The sequence below is a fragment of the Eublepharis macularius genome, chromosome 5, assembly GCF_028583425.1.
Source record: "Eublepharis macularius isolate TG4126 chromosome 5, MPM_Emac_v1.0, whole genome shotgun sequence".
Taxonomy (NCBI): domain Eukaryota; kingdom Metazoa; phylum Chordata; class Lepidosauria; order Squamata; family Eublepharidae; genus Eublepharis; species Eublepharis macularius.
Genome location: NC_072794.1, coordinates 165,582,703 through 165,608,165, shown reverse-complemented (window position 1 = coordinate 165,608,165; position 25,463 = coordinate 165,582,703). Strand labels below are relative to the sequence as shown.

Here is a 25,463-nt window from a genome sequence, read left to right as displayed (position 1 = left end):
AGCAGCTCCTCAAGTGAGAAAGGGAAAGGGGAGGAACCAACAGGAATGAGCAGAAGTGAACTGCCAACCTTTCAGCGCAGAGTAGAATCACATGCCTTGCATTGGGAGGTTTGAGTCTTACTACATGGACAATAAAACTGTATCATTCTTTTCATAGAGGGGTAGAAACCACTCTGCTGCTTGAGGAGAGGGCCTTCAGCTTCTCCTCCTCCTATGGAAATGCTAGCAGCAGCTACAGTTTGCCTACCACCAGCTAACCGCCCCCACAGCTAAGCCCTAGGGTCCGATTTCTCATTTTGCTCCTTTATTTTCTCACTTCCTTTCTATTTTAACCCTTGAGTTCCCCCCGCCCCATCCTTTTGGAACTGCCTACTTTTTCTCAACCTGTTTACTGGACAGCAAGCACCAATACCGGACTGTGCAGTTCAAAACCGGACATCTGGCAACCCTGCTCCAAAAATGGTGCCACCCACACAGTTGCTTGAGCAGCTTGGTCAGAGAAATAGCCCTGGTTCAGGGTCTCGTCCTACTTCTGTATGCCCAGTTGACCATGTGAATGGAAAGAGTATATCACAGGATCCCAAGAGTTCTTTTCGTGGCGCGTGTGAATGTCCCACGAAGCAGCAACATTGCTTGAGCCAGAACTGAAAGGAAACTCGTTGCCGTTGTTTAGCAATGCCAAAGAACTTTCCTCCCCTAATAAACTAGGGTTGCGAGCTCTGGGTTGGGAACTTTGAGAGATTTGAAGGGTGGAGCCTGGAGAAGGTAGGGTTTGGGGAAAGGGGATCTCAGCAGGGCACAATGCCATGAAGTCCACTCTCCAATGCAGTCATTTTCTCCAGGGGAACTGAACTCTATTGTTTAAAGATCAGTTGTAATTCTGGGAGATCTCTAAAATAAACTCTCTGGGATGTGCAAGTGATTAGGTAAGGAAATCTGATTGTTTCTGGAATACTGAAACTCGGCCTTTTGTTCATGGTCTGCATCTCAAAGCCCCATGAGGGCCTCAAGGTCTCCATTCTTAGGTGACCCCAGTTATCTCCTCATCCTCTTCAGTTGCTGTTGCATCACGGTTAAGTGGTTGGGATGCGAATCAGCACTCTGCTGGTTCGACTCCCACTCCTGCTGTGAGCTCAGTAGGTGGCCTTGGGTAAGCCCATCCTTTCAGCCCCAGCTCCCCAGCTGTATTGAGGGGATAACAATAATAATAATAACTTGTTCACCACTCTGAATGAGGCACTAATCTGTCTAGAAGAGCAGTATATAAGTGCAATTATTTGAGCTGCTGTAGCACATTGGTTAAGTAGTCATGTTGTAAATCAGCACTCTGCTGATTCGACTTCCACTGCTGCCATGAGCTCTGCAGGCGGCCTTGGGGAAGCCCCTCCTCTCAGCCCCAGCTCCCCAGCTGTATTGTGGGGATAATAATACACTAACTTGTTCACCACTCCGGGTGAGACACTAATCTTTCTAGAAGAGCGGTATATAAGCGCAGTTGTTATTATTCTGATAAGGAATCCAGCCTGAGGTATCTCCTCTACACCAACTCCACCGAAGAAGCATCGCCGGGCCATTTCTGGCTGTTGCCAGCAGCCTTCGTGAGTTGTCTTGATGCCTGACCCCACATATTTCTCTTCAACCCCCCAGAAAATGAGTTCCGAGGAGAGCTGCTGAGTCAAAGGTGGACCCGGGGAGAAAAGATCAGCAGTTGTGAGACAGCAAAAAGCCTCCACGGCGGACACATCAAGGTGAGAAGGCAGATCCTCAAAGAGGAAATAGGGCAGCTCTGACAGCTCACAACTACAAACGCAGAAGCAATGCATTGCAACCCCCGCCCCCCCCCCCCAGCCGCCATTTTCAGAATCAGGATCAGGTCCTCAGTGCCCTCCCCCCATTAGAACCCACTGTTGAAAGTTCTGCTGGGCCTGCTGTCGACACTTACTCAGCAGTAGGCTGGCTTTTACTGATGAATATAGGGTTGCCAACCTCCAGTTGGGGGCTGGATATCTCCTGGAATTGCAACTTATTTACAGGCCACAGAGATCAGTTTCCCTGGAGAAATAGATCCAGAGGAGTTAGCCAAGTTAGTCGGTAGTAGCAAAATAGTAAAGAGTCCAGCCCCGTGGCGCAGAGTGGTAAGCTGCAGTACAGCAGCCCAAGCTCTGCTCATGAGTTCGATCCCAGCGGAAGCCGGGTTCAAGTAGCCGGCTCAAGGTTGACTCAGCCTTCCATCCTTCCGAGGTCAGGAAAATGAGTACCCAGTTTCCTGGGGGCAAAGTGTAGATGACTGGGGAAGGCAATAGCAAACCATCCCGTAAAAAGTCTGCCAAGAAAACATCGTGATACGATGTCCCCGCCATGAGTCAATAATGACTCGGTGCTTGCACAGGGGACTACCTTTACCTTTTTTTTACCAGTAGCACCTTTAAGACTAACCAACTTTATAGTAGCATAAGCTTTCAAGAACTACAGCTCTCTTCGTCAGTTGCCTGCTGCATCTGATGAAGAGAGCTGTAGTTCTCGAAAGCTTATGCTACTATAAAGATGGTTAGTCTTAAAGGTACTACTGGACTCTATTATTTTCCTGGAGAAAATATCCATATCCAAAACAGACTTCCCAGGTTGCCTGCTGCAAAAGACAACCTTCCACCCGCACACTCCAGCCCCTACCCTCACTCAATGCAGCAGCAGAAGCCAAAATGGAGAGAGGAAAAGATGTGCAATGCTGTGACATGTCTAGGTACTCACCTGGGTGTGATGTCACAGCATCACACAATGCCATTTTCCCCAGCCTCCACCTCCGAAATGCTCCCACTCCACAAATGTTACCAGCCAGCACCCCTAATCCAGAAACACAAGCCATGTGTTTTGGGAACCTTAGTCCAACCCAAAGTATGCACAATGGTGTGCAAATTTTGGAGTTCTCTAGGGCCTTTTATCAAGTCTAAAATGTCTTATTCCCCCCCCACACACACACACTTTTAAAAATAATGTCCAGCTATAGGAAGAGCTCCAAATCTTGCTCCCTGTCTTGTGTCATTTGGGTTTGCCTTAACGAAAGCATGAATTATGTTCTAAAATGCTCTAAAATAAATAAATAATATTGAATGGCTTTTGTGGAGCTACAGCACAAATTTATGCATATTTATTCCGAAGCTAGTCCCACTACGAGTTATGTGGAGTTCTCCCGGAATTACAACTGATCTCCAGACTACGGAGATGATAGCAACAATATCCGATTAATATACCGCCCTTTAGGACAACAGAATGTTCACTCAGAATGGTTTACAAAGTATGTTATTATTGGTAGAGTGATGGAGAGTGCCCTCAAGTCATAGCTGATTTATGGCGACCCCTGGTGGGGTTTTCATGGCAAGAGATTAACAAAGGTGGTTTGCCATGGCCTGCCTCTGCAACCCTGATCTTTTTTGGAGGGCTTCCCATCCAATTACTAACCAAGGCTGACCCTGCTTAGCTTCTGAGATCTGAAGAGATCAGGCTCATCAGGGCTATATTATTATCCTCATGATAATCACCCTGTGAGATGGGTGGGGCTGAGAGAGCTCTGAGAGAGCTGTGACTAATCCAAGGTCATCCAGCTGGCTTCAAGCGGAGGAGTGGGGAATGAAATCTGGCTCTCCAGATTAAAGTCCTGCTGCTCTTAACCACTATACCAAACTGGCTCTCTTTGTCCTTCTGGAGAAAATGGCAGCTCAAACCCTGGCCACCCCAGGATGTCCCCAAGGAAAAGTTGGCAACGCTTAGGACACATGCATAGGACTGTGTGCTGATTCACCCATCTCTCATCTAATGATGTCTTTGACCTTTGGTCTTCACTTTGGGTCGCAGAGATACTGCGTGGAGCCTTCCTGGGGTCATCCCCTGAGTTCTTTTGCATCCCAGACAAGTGACTTTCCCAGTAAAAGGAGGCCCAATAAATATCAGCTAGACAAGCTCTGAATTGAGAGCTAACAAAGGACACAAACCCCCAAGACACAAACTTGTCGGAAGAGGCTCCTGAGAGACCAGGTGAAAAAGCGAAGGCTTTGGATGAGCTAAATGAATCCCTCCATTCATTCGTTAGCGCAGCAGCCCTAATTAGAAGTCTCAGTGAGAGGAGAGCAAGTTTTAAAAAAAGAAAGTGTGGCATTGTCGTCGTTTTCTTGACACAGGAGGGGTATTTAAGGCAAAACCATCCAGCTGCAACTTTTTGAAAGGGGAAAGAAGGCGAGGCGGAACTGTTAAAAGTTCAACCTATGTTCCCTTGCCAGAAGATTGGGGGGGCTTTTATGCAGGGACCTTCCGGCCTTATCTCGGTCCTGCTAAAACACGGAGGTCTGTGTCCCCCTGGTAACAAGGCCTCATCTTGTAAGGGCAAAAAACCAGTTCAGTGTAAAGCAGCTGAGCCAACCTCGATCCGAATACCCACTGCCAGTTAAACGGCAGTAACCAAACAGGCCTTCTGTTCAGCTTGCCAGATCCAAACCCCTGAAAAGTCTCCTGAACTTTTGCAAGTTGCTTAGCAGGGAGAATTTGAACCAGGTGTGGCTTTTCTCTTCCCAGGATTGCATAGAGGGGGGGGGGCGGGGTTGCACCTGGTGGAATTTTCTCTTCTATGCAACTCTTAAAGGTGGCCTCGCAGGTTTTGGCTTTAGCAACTTAAGTGCTCAATTAGACAAGTGACATTCTTTTAATTTTTCCAATGCAGATTCAGGAATTGCCTGGTCGAGGAGGAAAGTTTGGGAAGAGAGGGAAACTCTTTTCTTCCCCTGCCATTTTCTTTTTGGAAAAAAACAATCTTGAGATGCATGAATACCCCTTCCCCCTCCCCCCCTCCAAATAATCTTTAAAGGTACATTTTCTCCGACAGAAGTTTAGCTTTTACCAGTGAAAAATGGCAGGGGATGAAAGAGTTGAGGTTCCCTCCTTGATAAGGTGATTCCTGAAGATGCATTTGCAAAAGAAATAGAAGTCATTTTAAATATAGCTGGAGGAAACCATCTCGTCTCATAGCTGAGTTTACATTTCTGTGCTGCTGAAAATCCAAAGAAGAAAGACTTTGATTGCTGATTATGAAAAGATCCGTATCATCCTGCCAAAAACTGAGCAGAATTTAACCATTGATAACAATAACAACAACAATAATAACAACAACAACAACATTCAATTTATATACCGCCCTTCAGGACAACTTAATGCCCACTCAGAGTGGTTTACAAAGTATGTTATTATTATCCCCACAACAATAATCACCCTGTGAGGTGGGTGAGGCTGAGAGAGCTCCTAGAAGCTGTGACTGACCGAAGGCCACCCAGCTGGCTTCAAGTAGGAGGAGTGGGGAATCAAACCCAGCTCTCCAGATTAGAGTTCCGTGCTCTTAACCACTACACCAAACTGGCTCTGATGGATGTGAGCCATGGTTCATCTGTATCTAACATTCTGTTTTCAAAACAACCAACCAGATGCCTCTAGGATAGGCTTGCCCGTTGCCCATTCATGGCAGCATCCTTCCATTCCCACACCTGTCTGTCCATGCTTAATCTCTTAAGCAGTGGAGGGAAATGGGTGGTGGGAATGACATCATTTCCAGGTTATCACCCAGAAGTGACAGCACAACATCCATGACACTCTAGGAATTCTCCACATCTTTATGGTCTTTACCATAGGCATTGGGGAAATTCTTAGAACATTGTGGATGCTGTGACATCACTTCTTGTTGATATCTGGAAGTGACATCACACTATGGGTGATGCTCCCTCCTGCTCCTCAAAAGCTTCTGGGAGTTGTAGGCACAGGGCTGGCACCCTACTCTGGTAAGTATATAAGCAAAGAGACAAAGCTTCCTGTTCTTTACCTTCTTGGCAACTGGTATTCAGAGGTATACTGCCAGATAGAATGCCTCTGATCATGGAGGTTCCATTTAACACCACAGCTTGATAAGCCTATCGTCCATGTACCTATTTAATCCTTTTTAAAGCCATCAGAGCTAATAATCATCACCACATTCTGTAGCAATGAATTCCATACATTAACTTTTAATACATTTATTTATTTATTTTATTATTAAATTTATAGTCCACTCTTCCTGCAAGCGGGCTCAGGGCGTATAACATCACATATCATATATCACAATAAAATTAAAAGAAAAGCATAAAAATTGTATGAGAAGGTCCCTCTCTCCTTCTTGCCCAGGCATCTGATCACATTCTCCTTGCCAACAGGCAGCAATCCTAACTACGCTTTCCCAGCAGTAAGATCTGTTGAATCAAATGGGACTTACTTTTGAGTAGACTTGCTTAAGATTGATCCCCAGGCAACTAAGTGATTGCGTATACATCCATTGGTAGGTGATCCCTCAATAAACCATTTATATCTACCTTTCTTGCCCCCTCCCCCCAATCTGAGAAAAAGGGAGAAATCTGGGGTGAATATTTAGCAGTTTGCATTTATTCAGCTCTTAGTCTTGGCGCATCATGTTCCCATCAGCTAAATTGCATCTATTACTTTGAAAATGCTGGAGCTGGGAGATTTCTGTGAGTTCTGCTAGAAAGACTTGCAGTCTAAGTTTATCTAGCCTCTCTCACATGGCAAAGTTTATCTAATTTAATTTACCGGGAAGCTAGAATATTTTCAAGACCTCTTTTTGAACATTGTTCAGCTACCTTGCACATGAAAGGTAGCGCAGTTTTTTTGACTAGGGTTGTCCAATGTCACAAAACTCCAGTGTTCTCCAGCGCCAGCAGCATTAAATAGCAAAAGTGCGTAGCAAGCAGGAGACTACAAAAGAGCTTTCTCATGTAGAGAGCTTGCCCTATGCTCCAGCCCATGCCGTCACTTAATGGAGGAGCGGCAGGAGCAAAATTGGGGGAGATGACGGTGCGCAACCCATGACAGCACTTCCAGGTGAGTATCTGAAGTGATGTCACAGTTTCCACAACACTCTAGGAGTTCCCATAATCTCTATAGTTTTTACCACAGAGATTTCAGGGATTCCTAGAACATCACTGACACCGTGACATCACTTCTGGGGACTCACCCATAAATGACATCATGGTGTAACATACCATTGTTTTCCCAGTCTCCCCTAAATGCTCCCTACGTACAGCTTTATCCTCCAAGAACCTTGGGGAAGCATGCGTGATTCCTCTTCCATTTTTTTCAGAATCAGGTAGGTTAGGCTAAGAGACAGTCACTAACATAAGTGCACATTGTGGTTGAGTGGGGACTTAAGCCTGTATCTCCCGAATTCTAGTCTGCCACTCTAATCACTATACCACAATATTATTTGTGTCTATTTATTAAAATTATTTGTAGACTCCCTCCCCTTGAGACTGAAGGTGGTTTCCACACATTGTACAAAGCATACAATAAAATCCATTTAAGGTCAAACAATCTTTCCATATAAAAGGCAAGCCGTATTGGTGATGACACACCTGCTCAGGAGCACCAGGATAAAATGTGAGTCGTCACCAATATGGCCTCCAGAGGGCACCACTGCCATGGGAATGCCAGGTGAGCTGGCCCATCCCTCCAGAGAGCACCGTGCAGCGGGACGGCCAGGCAAGCCAGCCCATCCCTCCGGAGGCTGCCGCCATGGCAAGCCCAGTGATCCTGTGCTCTGTTTTCTAGGACCCGTTTTTTAAAGATGTGCTCTGTTGCTAGTATCTCCATAAAATCACACCACTTCCATTAACAAGGCATCTGTGACTGACTACCCTCACTAGTTCACTGACACCTGGCTTCTCATCTACCAGTATGAGAAATAAGCTTCTTTGTTCCATCCTCAAAATAACATTCGAGAGTTCTGTGTAGACCAGACGATGGAATATTATTAAGGCGACAGACTGAATGCTTCGATTCCAGCCCCACAAACTGAGGTGATGCGACTGCTGTAACATCAGGCACAACGCAGGCTTTCTGGCCTGCTTCACTCGCTCTCTCTCAGTCTCACATAGTTAAATGTTTCATTTGCGCCCTTCGTTTCTGCAAATGAAAACTGACATCCCAGCTTCGTTAGGCTGTTTATTACACAGCAGTAATTTTTAATTTGAGGCCTTGGGAAGAACAAGCAGCAATATCTAGTATATTAAAAGTGCCAAGGAGAAATCTTCTCAAGGTACAAGGCCGGTGAATATCACATCCATGCCACATTGGGTGCTTTTTCAACATAACAGTAATGAAGGATTTTTTTTAAGGCAAAATACTTGTTAAATAGGCTGTTGGTTGGACTTATAATAGGAGGAATGTCAAGAGAACTTAAATCAAGGAGCTGGAAAGACCCTAAAGGGAAGAAAATGGGGAGGGGCCAGATTCAGACACTGCAAGGCCATATGAAACTGATACACAGACTTCAGGACTATGTGCAGCATGCAGGTTTTTCAACCATTCATGCATGTTTTATGTAGCACATTTTTAAGTCGGTCATGAATCTGAGTGCGTTGTGTGCTGTCAAGTCACTTCCCGCTTATGGTGACCCTATGAATGAAAGATCTCCAAAATGTCCTATCATTGACAGACTTGTTCAGATCCGGCAAACTGGAGGATGTGGCTTCTTTTATTGAGTCAAGTCATCTCATTTTAGGTCTTCCTCTTTTCTTACTGTCTTCCACTTTTCCTAGCATTATCGACTTTTCCAGAAAGTCTTGTCTTCTCATGATGTGACCAAGGTATGTTAGCCTCAAGTTAGTCATTTTAGCTTCTAGGGAGAATTCAAACTTGATTTGATCTACAGCCCACTTATTTGTCTTTTTGGCAATCTGTGGTAACCGTAAAACTGTTCTCCAGTACCACATTTCAAATAAATCAATTTTCTTCCTGTCAGCTTTCTTCACTGTCCAACTTTCACACCCATTCAGTCATAAAACCTCTTATTTTTTCTACTTCTCCTCACTGCCATTTCCACACTTCTTTACACAACCAAGATTCAGACTTCGAGGCCTATTTCCTGAAGGACTCTTTTGTGTATGTGTGTTTTGCTTAGAGCTAGGAATAATACAGGCACCCCTTATGGGAAGCACTAATTTACCTCAGAGGGCATACAAACATCCAAGAATTTGACCATCGAAAAAATCTGCCCTCATAGTGAGAAACGTTACTGCTCTATACCTTAGCTGAGGAAGTAGGAGAGAGGTAATATTCTCCTCAGAAAAAGGCTTCATGCTACCGAAAATTAGCAGGGTTTGTTTGGACCAAGAATCCCTCTTTTAATTCCATTTCTCCCTTGTCCACATACCTTGTCTGCCAGTATTTCTCTTTTTCAGATGTTTAATTTTGGTACTCCAGAGTATGCATTAAACAAAATCCTCCTGATATGCCTGATCACAATTTTGTGTGAAAGGGACACAATATACAAATTTTCATTGTGTGTATGGGTTCGGTGTGCATGAATGTGTTTCCTCAGAATCAGTTGTGTTCATATAACGAAATTGTACATGCAGGGCTTTTTTTCAGCGGGAACGCAGTGGAACGGCGTTCCGGCACCTCTTGTGTCTGGTGGCTCCGCCCCCTGATCTCCAGACAAAGACAATTTCCCCTGGAGGAAATGGCTGTTTTGTAAGGGGGCCTGTGTGCTTCTCCCTCATTTTCCTCTTGAGAGTTCCACCACCCCTTTTCCCAGAAAAAAAGACCTGCGTACATGCATGAAAAATACAGACATTCCCCATTCACATACACACACACAATAAAATTAATGCACATTCTAGTGCAATTTTTTACATTGATTTCATAAATGTAACACAAAAATGTGACACAAAAATGGCACTAAAACGGCATAGTGATCAGGAATACCCACAACAAAAATGTGTGAAGCTAAAAGACTCACAATGACAAAACTGGAAAGCAAAAACGGGCATAATTGTGCACAACTGCTGTTTTCTTATGCACCCAGTTAAATCTGGTGTGCAGACAGGATACATAATAATAAATGCAAAACCTATGAAAGAGGTGTTATTGAATCACTTTGGCTGCTGAAATGTGATTTTTTTTTAACCTCCAGTTTTGCTGCCTCTGGCAAAATTAGGCGATAAGAACAAAAACAAAAAGGAAATAATTTTAAAAAGTCTGAACTTGTCATTCTTGTTTTTTCCATGCAGCTAAGTCAAAACAGGAGTTCTTTTAAAAGATACCCATTTAAATATGCTTAATTGGAATCTTTTTGGAGGAGAGGGGGATGGATTTGACATGCCAGATAAATAACCAGCCGGCCTTGCCCTCTGCCTTCTAAAGGATGTCTCCATTTTCTGAGATCTCTGGATTAATGCTGACCTTGGGGGAATAACAACTTGGCCCTCACTGGCAAATATGCATAGCATCTGCAGGAATCAAGACAGGCCCCGCCCTCGGAGCATCTGAATGGCAGACAAAGGCCATCAGGCTGGCCTGTAATGAAGCCAGGCAAACGCAGCCCCAATCAAATAGGTCTTAATGACATTTTTGATCCTATAGGAATGTAAGGAGAGCTCTGCTACATCAGACCAGTGAAATTAATGGGCTCAGGCTGGAATAACTCTGTTTAGGATTGCACTGTTAATCCACCATACTGTTTCACACAGTAACCAAATACTGGACTCCTGAGCGCCTACAACAGGGCACAGAGGTAAGACCTTCCCCTGAAACTGCCTTCTAGCACTAGGTTTCAGAGGTTTACTACCACTAGATATGAAGGTTCTGTTTATTCAGTAATGTCCCTACATGGGTCACACTGATCTATCTGCTCTCATATTCTGATGCATCCGGCCCAAACATACCACCCTAAGCCACCAAAAGACTCCTTCCTTTTCCTGCCCTCTATACTGGGAATGCCATCCCAGAATACCCACAGAGCATCAGTCACATCTTGTTCTTCTTGCCAACCCCTGCTCAAAAAGTCATCCCTTCTCTTAGCCTCTACCTTAAACCTATATACAGGTTTACTCTAGGGATCCCAGGTGCCCCCAGTGGCAGGCAATCTCCTGGTGGTTTATCTTCTTGCCCATTGGTTGCTGGCCACTGGCAGGAAGTTTTGGGCTGCCTGCAGAGATCGCCTGCCACCAGGAGGCAACTCGGGAACACGTGCAGCACGTGCACTCCCGGGGGGTGCGACGATGTCACTTCCTGAAGTGATGTCGTAACGCAGGCATGCTCCCGTGCTTTGTTGGGGCTGATCTTGGCCCCAAACAGCCAGAATTAGTCCAGTGCAAAGTGCTGGAGCATGCCATGGCCGGTGTGATAACATCACTTCCTGGAAGTGATGTCATCATGTAAACATGGGTGCATGCATGAAGAGAAGCTTGCTTAGGACACAAGGTAAGTGCCAGGTCCCCTGCCTCCCACCAGGAAGGTACAGGGACCGGGCAACCCTAGTTTACTCAGTAGAAAGTCCCACTAATTTCAATGAGACTTACTCCCAAGTATAAGGATATCGGAGGAGCCCTGCTGGATCAGACCAGTGGTCCAGCTAGTCCAGCATCCTGCTTCCCAACGTGGCCATCAGGTGCCACAAGAAAGCCCATAGCCCGCACAATGTTCTTGCTGGCAGCGGCCGTCTCCTGCTGACTGTTTCCCAATATCTGACAATCAGAGGGACTGTGCCTCTGGAAGTCCAGTTCAGCTGTCGTAGCTAATGAGCAACAATCAACCCATCCTGTATAAACTTATACAACCCTCTTTTAAATCCATCTGAACCCGTGACTATCTCCACATCTTGTGACAGTGAGTTCCACAAGTCAACTGTATCTATTGTTTGGAAGTAGTGCTTCCTTTTGTCTGTCTGGAAGTTTCTTTTTATCCACTGACTACATTAGTGATGCCCAGCGTGACACCCAGGGGCACCATGGCACTTGACTATGGCGTTCCTGGCACCCATTTGCTTCTTCAACAAATCTTCTCTTCATCCAAACAAAATGTCAGTTGTGGCTTTTCACCACCTCCTTGCAGAACCCAGGAAGTATGATCTTTGTGTCTTTACAGAGCACTCATCTGAAAACAGATGCTTTCATTGTAGGACAAGGCTTGGCTTACAACCTCCCAACAATATGTTATCAGACCCAGCACCTAGGGGTTTCATTCCTCTGGTGGGAACAGGGAATTCCACCACCACCACCCTCTGCTCCCATTGCCTGCTGTCTCTCAAAGTGGTTGTGGGGAAAAACATTAAAACTGTGCAGCATTGCATATGATGTCACATCACCTGGTAGAAACCAGAAGTTGTCATCAGATAACTCTAGGAATCACCTCAGCCTCTATAGTTATACCATAGAGTTTCTGGTGATTCCTAGAACTACCTAGATCACTTTTTTCACAAGAACTGATGTGATGCCACAGCCAGTGTTGCTCCTTTCCTAATCCTTATCCATAGCTTTCCCAGCAGTTACAAGGCACTGCCTGGAAGTCCTACCAGTATCCCATGGCAGCCATTTTGTGATTTCTCCCTGTGGTTGACCATTTGGGGTCCATTTCCATTCCTCATTCTCAAGCTTCCAAAGGTATCCACAAGCTCAACAGGGCACCTGTGGTCTGTACCATGTATAATTTGCTAGGCATGTCACCCCTTAGTCACCCTAGATGCTTAAACTCTGACCTTACTAATTTGCCAAGTAGAAACCAAGGAAATAAAGTTTAAAGAGACTGACAGGCACTTACATGTTAGCTTGAGCTGGTTTATACACAGGTGGAGTGCAGGCTGTCTTAAGATAAAGTCCACATGAGGCCTGTTAATTTAAGAAAGAAAAGAATATTATTTAATGATAAAGAAATCCATGTTGTGATAGAAAAATGAAATAGGTTTTCCAACTATCTATAGTTAATAGCTAACTTGCCATCTAACTAGGAGAGGCAGAGAGCCAAGCTACAAGTGATGCCTGACACAGGTTGGACACTTGTCAGCTTCCCTCTTGATGGGAAATGTAGGCATCGTGGTCTTGCAGCTGTAATGGAGAGCCAAGCTGTAAAACCAGGATGCCTACATTTCCCATCAAAACTTGAGGTAAGCTGACAAGTGTCCAACCTGTGTAAGGCGTCACTTGTAGCTTGGCTCAGAGAGCTCATGTTGCCCTCTTGGAGGTCAAGAGAGAGAGGGAATGGAGGGGCACCCGGAAGGAAGGTTGTTCCTAGAGTTGCCAGGTCTTCTGCAGGCATCCTCCAACCCCCTGCCATCACTAGGGCCATATTATTCATAAGGCTGACTAGGCCGAAGCCTAAGGGGCCCGCAAGGACTAGGAGCCCATCGATTTTTTTTTGCTGAGGCATACCCCCACATAAATTATAATTAATTGATTCTCTTATATAACCTCTATTCATAAGACAATTAACAATTTTCTCATTGAAGTGAAACAAATTGTCTCTTATATTAAAATAATTATCCATAAATTATATATATTTTAATTAAAAAATTATTCACTTCAAAATATTACAGTATTGAACAATTATAACCCCCAAATGTGCTTTCCTGAAGAGTTCTACACATACAATAAAAATATTTTTAAAATGGTGACTAGAATTCTTCAGGAGACCCTCAAAATGGATACAGGGCTATGTACTGCAGTCTAGTACCTACCATTAGAGGTGGGCATGATCCAAAAAAAATTACCGATCAAGCTGATCGGGGATCGGCGCTGGCAACAACCCCAAATCACCGATCCACACCAGTCATCTCCTGTTTCCAATCCGGGGATCGGGGAGGCCAAAGCGGAGGGGCGCCCCGCTGTTCCCAGCTATGTGGGAAGGTGGGTGGTGGCGGTGACCACCGGGTCCGGCGGGCATGGGGAGGCGGTGACAAGCCGCCTCCCCTCATGGAGGGAACGCTCACACACACACACACACACACACTTAGAGCAGGGGGGAGTTTTTAACCCGGCAACGAGCCACTCCCCTCAGGGAGGGGATGTTCACACACACACACATACACACACACACACTTAGAACAGAGGGGGGGAGTTTTTAACCCGTCCCTGCCCCTCCAAATAGAGAGAGAGAGACACCCTGTCAACATGTTTCAGCCAGCTTTTTAAAAAAAGCAGGGACAGAATCCTCCATTCCTCCCCACCCGATTTTAAAAGCATATTTTAAACACACACACAGAGCCGTGAATGAGGTTTTCCCACAAAATACAGTGTTTTAAAAGCAGGTTAAAAACAGAGAGTGACAGACAGAAAAACAGCCATTCCTCCTACAAAGCCCTGTTTTTTAAAAAAGCAAAAAATGTTTGGAGTGCCCATGGCTACAGAACACCCCCTTCCCCCTTCCTCCCCTGGCTGTCTTCCAACTGGTGAGTGTGTTGCTGCTCCATGGTTGGAAGGAAGCCCTGCTGATCAAGGCAAGCTGGGCTTCCATTCGGGTTTCCAGGGTGACAGAAGGAGGGCAAACTTAGCTCAGGCATTCCCCTGGCTCCGTTGCCAGGGGAATAGATTACTGGCACCAGAGTGACTGGATCTCCAATCAGATACCGATCGCCCCGATCAAGCCCCAATGAAGCCCCCCCCCCCACCCGAACGCTGGATCGGTCGCCGTGGACAGCACCGATCCGCCGGGTCCTGATCGCGCGAACACCATTATCGTGGGTATTTTTCTATCGTAATGCCGATCATGCCCATCTCTACCTACCATACCAGTAGAGTTGCCAGGTCCCTCTAGCCTTCTGCTAGAGTATATCAGAATGCTGGTTTCAATCGTCATGCTCTGGCGGTGGCATGATGACGTCATTTCCAGAAGTGATGTCAACACACCGGGGACACAGTGCCATCACTTCCGTGACATTGTTGTGCCAGTCGTGGGAGTGGTCCCGTGCTCCACACTGTTCAGATTTGGCCAGTTTGGGGCCAAAATTGGCCTCAAACAGAGCTCGGGAATTCTCCCACAGCCAGTGCGACAAAGTCACTTAAAGAAGTGACGTTGCCACGGCAGGTGGGAGCACTTGCACAGTGTGTGCTCCTGAGGTGCCTGCCGGTGATGGGCAGGCTCCGGGAGTTTGCCTCCTCCTGTTGATCGTCCAGTGATTGCCGGACGAGGGGGCAAATCCCCAGGAGTTTGCCTGCCATTGGCAGGCACCTGGGAACCCTACATACCAGAGTCATGCTGTCAGCTGTAGTGGGGTGAGAAATTGAAGTGCCGAAGGGGTTCCTAATGGCCCGACCATGGGTTAATACGACCGTGGCCAGGGGTCATTTCGTTGGAAAAAGAGCTGGAGGAACTCATTAGCATAACTCATTAGCATATCTCACGCCCCTTAACATCACCAGAAGTGTGTCATTAGCATAACTGATTTGCATATGCCACACCCCTGGCATCACCTATCCTGGCTGCTTTGGACCCAATCCTGGCCATTCAGGGCCGAAATTGGGCCCAAAATGGCAAAAGGGGGCTAAAAATGGCCGAAAAGGGGCCCAAAATGGTTAGGATTGGGCCACTGCTGAGTGGGAGAGTGATCCACCACCCCTCAGAGGCCCGATCCGGGCCGTTTTGGCCCCAATCCAGGCTGAAATTGGCCAAAAATGGCTGAGAGTCAGGTGGGCGGGACCACCTGACATGTGACCTTTTGGGAGAACTTCCGGAACTGCATTACGGCGCATTCCCCCTCAAAATGAGCCCTGACTGTGGCCATCACGTGATAATGCAGGTGGAGGAAAAATAAAGGCAAAGAAAAATTGGCCTCGTGCCAGCACCATCCTACTCTGAAGCTTACTGCTTGACTTTGGTCCAGTTACACTTTTTTAGTCTAGCCTTCATCACAGGGTTGGTGTGAGGATAAAGGGGGCCATGTATGTCACTTTGGGCGCCTTGGCGAAAGGAGTGGGAATAATACACATTCGAGGGATGGAGGGAACCTATTGTGAGCTTTCTATTGGTCTGCTGGGTTCCAGGATGGGCGTGTAGATTCCAGTGAGCTGTTTAAAAAATACAGGTGTTGATTTTGAGGGGCCACCCCATTAATCCATTGATGCCTCTGGTATTGAGGGCCAGTGCGGCGTAATATGTAGCTGTTGGATCCAGGAGACCCAGGTTCAAATCCCTACTCTGCCACGGAAGCTTGCTTCGGTGACTTCGGACCAATCGTACCCTTTCAGCCTAACCCTACCTCACAGGGTTCTTGTGAGGATAAAATGGAGGAGAGGGGAGCATCGTAAGCCCCATTGGGGTCCCCATGGGGAGAAAGGCTGTGTATAAACAAAGTAAATAATTAATGCTCTGACCATCAGCAACTCCCCGAAATCTCAAGCAGTTTCCCCCCCCCCCCCCGATCTGTTATCCTCATGCAATGTTTGACATCAGGTACAGGTACAAGCATACCGTATCAATTGCAAATGGGAGTGGGTAAGGGTGTGCTGTTTGCTGAGCGCCCACTTAAGATGCATAGCGGGAGCCAACAGCCAGGGAAGATCGGTCTCCTGCTTCGGGATATCAGAAAGGGGGTGGTGTGTGCCAAATGCGAACCGCATCTGCTCTTTGCCAGGGATAGGGAGCCAGCTCAGGTGATCTCTCGTCTGACCTACTTGTGCAAATAACCTTTCACATGACTGGCCTATTTGCTTGAGCAGTGCAGTGCCAGGGGAGAAGAGTCGTGTCAGATCACGGCCCCTCCTCCTTGAAGCGGAAAAGTTCCTACGAACGGAGGAGGAGCTGCAGACTCAGAAAAGCCAGGCGACAGATCATCTTGAGCCACGGGATGTCCTTGAGGATGGAGGCCTGTGGCGTGAGAAGAAGTTCCTCTCCTTGAAGCTGGGACACAAGACCTTATGAATGCAAGGCATGCGCTCTGCCTCTCATCAGGCTACTTTGCAATGAGTCCTTGTGGAAGAAATGCCGATTACGGTCGCTGTCGGGCAACCGGTCCTTCTAGCTCAGTGCTGCCCGCCCTGACCAGCTTCAGTTCTCTGAAATTTCCAGCCAAACTCCCCCAGATCCTTTTTGTTGGAGATTGTGTGTGTGTGTGTGCACGATGTGCAGTTTTAGGCTTGCCATTTGCACACTGGCAGCACACAATCTTCCACCCCTATCCTCTGTAATTTGAGGAGTAGGAATTAAAATCGGGGAGGAAATGTTATTGATGGCAGCACTCTAGGAATTTCCCCTAGACTCTACAGTCTTTATCATAGAGATGAGGGGAACTTCCTAGATCATCAGTCGGAAGTGACATCACATTGGATTCTGTAAAAGTTGACAACTTGAAGACATGCTTTGGGGGGGGCAGAAATGATCTCAGGATCCATCTATGTTTGACATTGGAGCTCTGTAACCCCACCAGTTCCCTGTTCCCACCCTCTACCCCCTGCCCCTGCTTGCCTGGCCGGTGGGGGAGGCATGGGCCTCCAAGGGGCACTGTCCCAGGCAGTGTGGCTGGATTGGGCCACTGGGGAGCAGGGGAGTGCTCCAGTGCTCCGCAGCAGCCTGATCTGGGCCGAATCAGGCCCATTCGGGACCAAATCAGCCCAAAGTGGGCCCAAATCAGGTCAGATCAGGCCAGATTGGGCCACTGCAGAGTGCAGGAGCGCTCCCGCACTCCACAGCAGCCCATTCTGAGCTGATTCGGGCCCAAATCGGGCCGGATCAGGCTTCTGCAGAGCACAAGAGTGCTCCTGCGCTCCCAGCCTGATTCAGGCCTGATCAGGCCCAATTCGGCCTCCATGGAGCACGGGAGTGCCCCCCGGGTGGCCGTGGCCTGCGCAATGACCTCACTTCCTGGAGGACAGTACAGCAGGTAAATGCTGGGTCCCCCACCTCCCACCAGGAGGACTGGAGACGTCACGTGACGACCCTAGTAACTTCAGATGTATTATGTGTTCCTAAAAAAATCAGATGAGGTGTGGGGGAATCTGGATCAGGTCTGGAGGACTGGAGTTTAGCACTTTCTCCCCTGCACCATTTCCTAGGTCAAAAACTCCCCCACTCAATCAGCTTTAAACCTCAGTAGAGGAGAAATATCCAGGCACTCATACTACGATTGTCTTTTTCCGTAGCAGATTCTAATGCAGTGGGGGGGGGGGGCGGATATTTTCAATCAAGAAAACATGGCGGGGGGTCCTCAGTCATAAGAACATAAGCAAAGCCATGTTGGATCAGGCCAGTGGCCCATCCAGTCCAACATTCTGTCACAGACAGTGGCTAGAAATCCAGTGCCATCTAAAGGACTGTCAGTGAGGCCAGGACACCAGTAGCCCTCCCACTGCCTTCCTTCCAGCATCAAGACAACAGAGCACCACCTCCCCACAAAGAGAATACCATCTATCTCCTGTGGCTAATAGCCACTGATGGACCTCTGCTCCATATATTTGTCCAGTCCCCTCTTGAAGCTGGCAATGCTTGTAGCTGCCACCACCTCCTGTGGCAACGAATTCCATGTGTTTATCACCCTTTGTGTAAAGTAGTATTTTCTTCTATCTGTTCTAACCCGACTGCTCAATAATTTCATAGAGTGCCCACGAGTTCTTGTATTGTGAGAAAGGGAGAAAAACACATCTTTCTCTACCTTCTCTAACCCGTGCATTATCTTGTAAACCTCTATCATGTCTCCCCTCAGTCGTCTTTTCTCCAGGCTAAAGAGCCCCAAGCGCCTCAATCTTTCCTCATAGGGAAAGTGTTCCAACCCTTTAATCATTTTAGTTGCCCTTCTCTGTACTTTTTCCAGTGCTATGATATCTTTTTTAAGGTGTGGCGACCAGAACTGTACACAGTACTCCAAATGAGGCCTCACCATCGATTTATACAGAGGCATTATGATACCGGCTGATTTGTTTTCAATCCCTTTCCTAATAACCCCTAGCATAGCATTAGCTTTTTTTATGGCAGTCGCACACTGTGCTGACGTTTTTAGTGAGTTATCTATCATGACTCCAAGATCTCTCTCTCCGCCAGTTCAGACCCCATCAACTTGTATTTATATTTTGGATTTTTGGTTCCAATGTGCATTAGTTTGCACTTGGCTACATTGAACCTCATTTGCCACATGGATGCCCACTCTTCTAGCCTTGACAGATCCCTTTGGAGTGCCTCACAATCCTCTCTGGCTTTCACCACCCTGGCTTTCTCTGGCTTTCTCTTTCTCTGGCTTTCACCACCCTGAACAATTTCGTGTCATCTGCAAATTTAGCCACTTCACTGCTTAATCCCAATTCCAAATCATTAATAAACAAGTTAAAAAGCATTGGACCCAATACCGACCCCTGTGGCACCCCACTGCTCACCACCCTCCACTGCTCACCACCCTCCCAATCCACATTTCCCACTCCTCCCCACAACCTCCTTTGAAGGCCCAAAGTGCTCATTGGGAGGTTCAGAACAAGATTCAAGTCCAGCAGCACCTTAAAACAAATGAGATTTCCAGAGTATAAGCTTTCGAGACTCAAAGTTCCCTTCGTCGGGATAGAAGAGGTCCAGTAGCATCTTAAACACCAGCTAGATTTCCAGGGTATGAACTTTCGAGAGCCAGAACTCCGAGTGTTTTTTTAATTGCCGTTCCTTCCTATGTTTCAAATGGAGAAAAGTGAAGTAGGAAATTTTAAAAAGTAAGCCCCAGCTGTTGATATCCATCCCATGGTGTTAGCAGTCTACATGCAGCCGTTTTACATTATCTGCAGACTCCTCATTTTTTTCTCCCCCCCCCTTCCTTTTTTAAAAAAAATCTGCATGAAATCCAAATTGCCAAAGCGTGCTCGGAAACTAGCAGAACGTTTGCTAATTTCCCCGGGAAACCTGACAAAATTAAGCAAGAGAAGGGGGAAAAGATTTCCTTGCAGCACAAACCCGAAGCCATTCTGCAATCAAAAATATTAATTCTATTGTGAAGCGTGCATCGGAAGGCATTAACTCTGGCGAACGCCAGGCCTGGCATATTTGAAAGGCTCATAAATGTAATGAAGTCCCTTTGACACCTGCTCCTCTCTACACTTAAAATGTGCGCCATTGGTCCGGAGGGAATCAGGGCTTTAAAAATAGAAATTATAGTAATTGTCTTCTTGGGTTATTGGGAAGGTTGCAATAAACGCCAGGCTCATAAGGAGAGTGTGCAGCAAGACCAGTGGTTGACAGGATGCATAAATTACCCCTCTTTTTTATTTCCTCCCCCCCCAATCCCCCCACCAGCAAATCTCACAGTATAAATCACTGTGTGTAAAGGCAGCATTACTGGGAGGGAGAATAATATGCATAGAAATTTCATTTGAGACATTTGGTTCACGGACAGCACTTCAGGGTGCTTTGTCAACCGTTGGCATTAAAAAACAACAACAAAGAACCTGGGGACGACAACTCAGGAAAAACTCCTGGCATGAAACAACCTTCCCTGGTTATGATATTTGGAATGATCAAAGCAGTTCGGGGGAGAAGGGAAAGGGGTGGGGGCTGATGGGAGTGGGCTGAGTAGTTAAGAAGAGTTTAGGTGCAGAGTTACGCTACCGTCTTATAGGGGCTTTATGCCAGGTTAACAAGTATGGCTTCCTCCAAAGACTCCCGGCAATTGTTTGATGAAGGTACAGAGAAACTCTTAGAGGAGCCCCCTCCCAAGCATTCCCTGAGGAAGGGGACTCAACTACTTTAACTTCAGAGTGTAGAACAGCCTTCTTTTCCCCTCCTTCACCGAAGAACAGATCACGCGGCTGGCAACTGGCACTTACTCATGATTTGATGCCAATGGGATGGAGGCATGCTTTGTTTTCATTCGACTTTTTGCCAGCAGAGCGACCAAAAGGGGAAGCTGCGTGTGTCGTGCCGTGCGACTCATGTTCCAGATGCTGCCTTCGGCCCCGCAATTCCCCCCTCTCCTTCTCTTTCGTTTAATTCCGTGCCGTCGTTTTCCACGCCAGCTCATCACCCAAGGGATGCCGTCAGCACACGATCGTCAGTCGATGCTTTGCATGGAACGTTGAACCAGGGTGCTGAAGAGAATTGCTCTTGCTGCCTTGGCAATGTCGCAAATCTCACTGGGCTTTCGTTTCTGCTGTCCCCAGATGTGGCAAATGACATGCCGGAAGTGACGCTATGGGACGGTTAATGGCCGAGTCAGCTGAAGAGCCGTCAAACAGGAGCCATGACTTACTGGTTCCAATCAATCCCTAGGATGAACCTAGACACTGGGTTTTCTAAGGACCAATTGCATGGGATAGCCATATCGGTAGTCTGCCCTGTTCAGATAAGGTGGAGTGTGCCATCAAGTTAGAACAGTAAATGCTGGCCTTCGTTGGAGGTCTCCCATCCAATTACTAACCAAGGCCAACCCTGCTTAGCTTCTGAGATCTGATGACATCAATCTCACCTGAGCTATCCGGGTCATCATGGCCTGTTTAGATACAAAGTGATGGAATTGGGGATGTGCCCTAATTACTGGCCGCAGCCTATCTAAATCCTATCCAGTGCTTACAGTTTTGGTGCTTTAACTTGCATAACAGGATAAAACATCAACCACAGTCCTTTCAATGTGCACAGTTGCATTTTGTGTAATTGGGGCAACAAACCTATTTTCCAGTTTCGGTCTGAACAAATCTGTATTCTCAAAAAAATATGGATCATGTGTGCTGAAGCTGGAAAATACACACGTTGCCCTATTCACACAAAACGGTGACAGCATGTATTGAGTGGGTGGAACACTAATAAACATTCAATAAATACTATTAAATAAAAATGTTAAGTGTGTTAATATAAAGCCTGAATTAGAATCACATTTGAATGTCAGTAAAAATATAGTCAAAACATTTAAAACACAAATAAACAGGGCTTTTTTTCTGGGAAAAGAGGTGGTGGAACTCAGTGGGTTGCCCTTGGAGAAAATGGTCAGATGGCTGGTGGCCCCGCCCCCTGATCTCCAGGCAGAGAGGAGTTTAGATTGCCCTCCGTGCCGGCGCAGAGGGCAATCTAAACTCCCCTCTGTCTGGAGATCAGGGGGCGGGGCCACCAGCCATGTGACCATTTTCAAGAGGTTCCGGAACTCCGTTCCACCGTGTTCCAGCTGAAAAAAAGCCCTGCAAATAAATATATGTTAAATGCTGGTTGCAGGGTTTGCCAACTCCAGATTAGGAAATTCCTGGTGAGTTGGGATAGAAACTGGGGAGAGAAGGGTTTGAGGAGGGGAGGGACCTCAGTGCGGTATAATGCCCTACAAAAAAGCCATTTCCTCCAAGGGAAATAATCTCTGTAGTCTGGAGTTCAGTTGGGAGTCCAGAAGATCTCTAGGCTCCTCCTGGATGTTAAACACGAGAGAGGAACCTACTCGAAAAGATAGCTAACAAGGTGAAAACACACGAGTAGGAAAAAACAGTCACAAATTGTATCAAAATTAATATAACAGCGTCATTGACTCTATTGACTATTCTTACCTATTAGAGGTCTTCTTCTCTACGGACTTCTTCGACTTACCTCTGGATGTCTTCCTATTGAACTTTTACATACTGTTTGTATCGTGCATAGGTGCACATGGTTTCAGTGGTCATCTGCACCAGGTTTTGTATTTGCACTTGATTCTTGTCAATTCTCTTAATTGGACCTGAAGAGTTTGTACTCTTATTATATTAATTTTGATACAGTTTGTGACTGTTTTTTCCTACTCATGTGTTTTCCTCCTGGATGTTGGCAACGCTAGTTGGTTGATGGGCATAGAAGCTGCACTTGATGTTAAAACCAGCTTCTACATAAGTTGTGGCTGGAGTGTCTATGTTGTTGATGAAGACTGGCTCCTGTGTCCGAAAGGCAATGATTTTAGATCCATGTTGGTGATGACCAAGGGCAATGCAGCTACCACCACATCCCGCTCAACAAGGTCCCACTCCCCCACCCCACCCCCGCTGTGCGCACTGCTGTGATGTGGCTGCTTAATTAATAAACGCACTCCCAGCTCTTGGAAGTTGCAAATATTATTTATTTATGATACTCTTCCTTGCTGAGTGTCATGTTTGATGTCCAGAAATGAGAGGGGAGAGTTGAATGCTTTTGCCTGCCTGAGTAACGTTTCACTTGATCTAAAGTCACCGTCAAGGGTGGAGGGGCAGAGCGCATACTCTGCTCACGTAAGGCTGACTCTTCCTCGGTAGCAAGTCTGGGAAAGGCTTCCGTCTGAAAATTTGCAAAGCTGTTGCCAATTGACAGTAGCCTGTATTGAGCTAAATGGATCAATAGTCTGTTTCCATGTGGCAGTTTTGTATGGCTCAATTCATGTCCCAAATGCCCACATCCACCACAGGTACCATTTACTAGATGTGCGCTGCAAGTTCTGTATTGGGAACTAAATTTGCAAGTGCATGGGGAGACCCTAGTCAGATTGGGACCACAGAACACAGAAAGGAAACTTAAGCATCTACTTCCCGTATCTTTTTCCCAACCTGAAATAGTTCCTGGCAGGTCACTGTTTCTGCACTTCAAAATCAATAGGTTACATGTATACTAGTGAACTACATTATTGGGTTCACCCACACATACCCAATAGGGTTTCTTGAACTATCCTAAGCAACATAGGTCTTATCGGGCTTCCCAAACTCTTGCAAGCTACACATGCGCAATAGGGCTTCCCGACTTCTCACAAGTCACACCTGCCCAATAGGGCTTTCCAAACTCTCGCAAGTCACACATACCTAATAGGGTTTCCTGACCTATCACAAGCAACACAGGTCTTATAGGGCTTCCCAAACTCTTGCAAGCTACACATGCGCAATAGGGCTTCCTGAACTCTCACAAGCCACACTAGGACAATCCATATAGGGCTTCCTGGCCTCTTGCAAGCTACACATGCGCAATAGGGCTTCCTGAACTCTCACAAGCCACACTAGGACAATCCATATAGGGCTTCCTGGCCTCTTGCAAGAAGCATATGCCCAATAGGGCTTCCTGAACTATCTCAAGCAACACAAGGACTTTCAGAATTCTTGCAAGCTACACATGTGCAATAGGGCTTCCCGACTTCTCACAAGTCACACCTGCCCAATAGGGCTTTCCAAACTCTCACAAGTCACACATACCTAATAGGGTTTCCTGAACTATCACAAGCAACACAGGTCTTACAGGGCTTCCCATAATCTCGCAAGTCGCACATATCCAATAGGGTTTCCTGAACTATCACAAGCAACATAGGCCTTATAGGGCTTCCCAAACTCTTGTAAGCCACACAAGCCATATAGGGCTTCCTGACCTCTCACAAACCACACGGGCCCAATAGGGCTTCCTGAATTATCACAAGTGATGCACAACCTATAGGATTTCCTGAACTCTTGTAAGCCACACGTGGCCTATAGGAATTCACAAATCCTTGTGGCTTCTGGTAAGTAAGCAATGGAGAAGCATGGTGAGATGAGATGAGGTGAATTGAGGTGAGGTGAGATAGTGGTGTATGTTGCCCCCCGTGACCAAATTTGCCACCTGAGGCTACCGCTTCCCCTTTTTATAGAGCTGGCCACGGGAGGACCTATTTGCACAACCCACTATCTAACCCATCTATTGAATTTGTGCCTGGAAACCCAAACGGTGGTCTTGTTTATGAGCCAAGCATCTTCCTAATTTTTCAGGCAGCTTGCGTCCCCGATCCTTCTCGCTTCCCTTTGTGCCATCCAGCTCACGGTTTCCAGGGGCACATTAGCTTTGATTGCAAATTGTTTTCATTAAATAAAATGTTAATTGTGTTGTTGTCTGATTCCAGATGAGTTTAGAGAATGACGATAAGCGAGCACGCACGCGATCAAAGGCAATCAGAGGTGAGCACTTTGTTATATCTCCGGGTGGAATTATATGCGCAGGCAGCTAAAGTGAGCGATGCCACTCTGGGTGGCCAAGAATTGTGATTGTTCTCAGATTTTTTTTAAAAATCCTGTAGTCACATACACAGGTACTAGCTTTTCCCGTGAGATCTCTCTGTAGAGGGGTGTGCACGAACACTCAAACTCTGCAACAGACATTTTCAACTCGCGTTCTGATCCCCACCCCGTTTTCTGCCTCTATAAAGCACGCTTGCACACTTAGCTTCATAGAAATCTTGATTGCTTCAGATCACTTTTAACATGTGTGCTCGGCCCGCAGGCTTTGAAGTTAGACATCTGAGAGAGAGACAGAGGCTGTGCTTGTTGCTGAAGCAAACCCTGCTGTACTGTGATGGGATTTCAGGACAACCAAGTTGTTAATTCAAAGCCTGATTGCTATTTTTTGTAAAGTTTGAAAGCAAAATGCCTTCATGCCTTTAACCTGTTAGAAGGAAGAAAGCTTGATGCATAAAGCTTGCGTTCCAGCTCTCAGCCTGCGAAATCCCTGTTGTGATGTGTATATTTGCTTTTTCAGTTCCAAGTAAAATGCTCATGGCTGGGTGTGCATTTGGAGATTTTGTGGGAGAGGGTTCATGGATGTGTGTTTGCTCAATATAATTGCCTTGATCTGCCATCCAGGAAAAGTGGCTGTTTTCATACGTCTTTACATAGCGCAAAACTCATGGAACAAGGGTGTCTTAACTGTGCGATTTCTGACGTCATCACATCACCTTGCCGCGATGACGTCAGAAATCGCGCCATGAAGACGCCCTCATTCCATGAGTT

At 46.5% G+C, this 25,463-nt stretch overlaps 1 protein-coding gene across 1 annotated transcript in view; it reads left to right on the top strand.

The window, feature by feature from the left end:
- The first annotated feature begins 459 nt into the window (after window positions 1-459).
- MYT1 (myelin transcription factor 1) overlaps window positions 460-25,463 on the top strand; it is a 124,135-nt gene continuing 99,131 nt past the window's right edge. Inside the window, exons 1-3 of the mRNA XM_054980464.1 lie at window positions 460-493; window positions 1,648-1,748; window positions 24,581-24,635. Of these exons, the coding sequence (XP_054836439.1) occupies window positions 460-493; window positions 1,648-1,748; window positions 24,581-24,635 (190 nt within the window). The remainder of the gene's footprint in view (window positions 494-1,647; window positions 1,749-24,580; window positions 24,636-25,463) is intronic.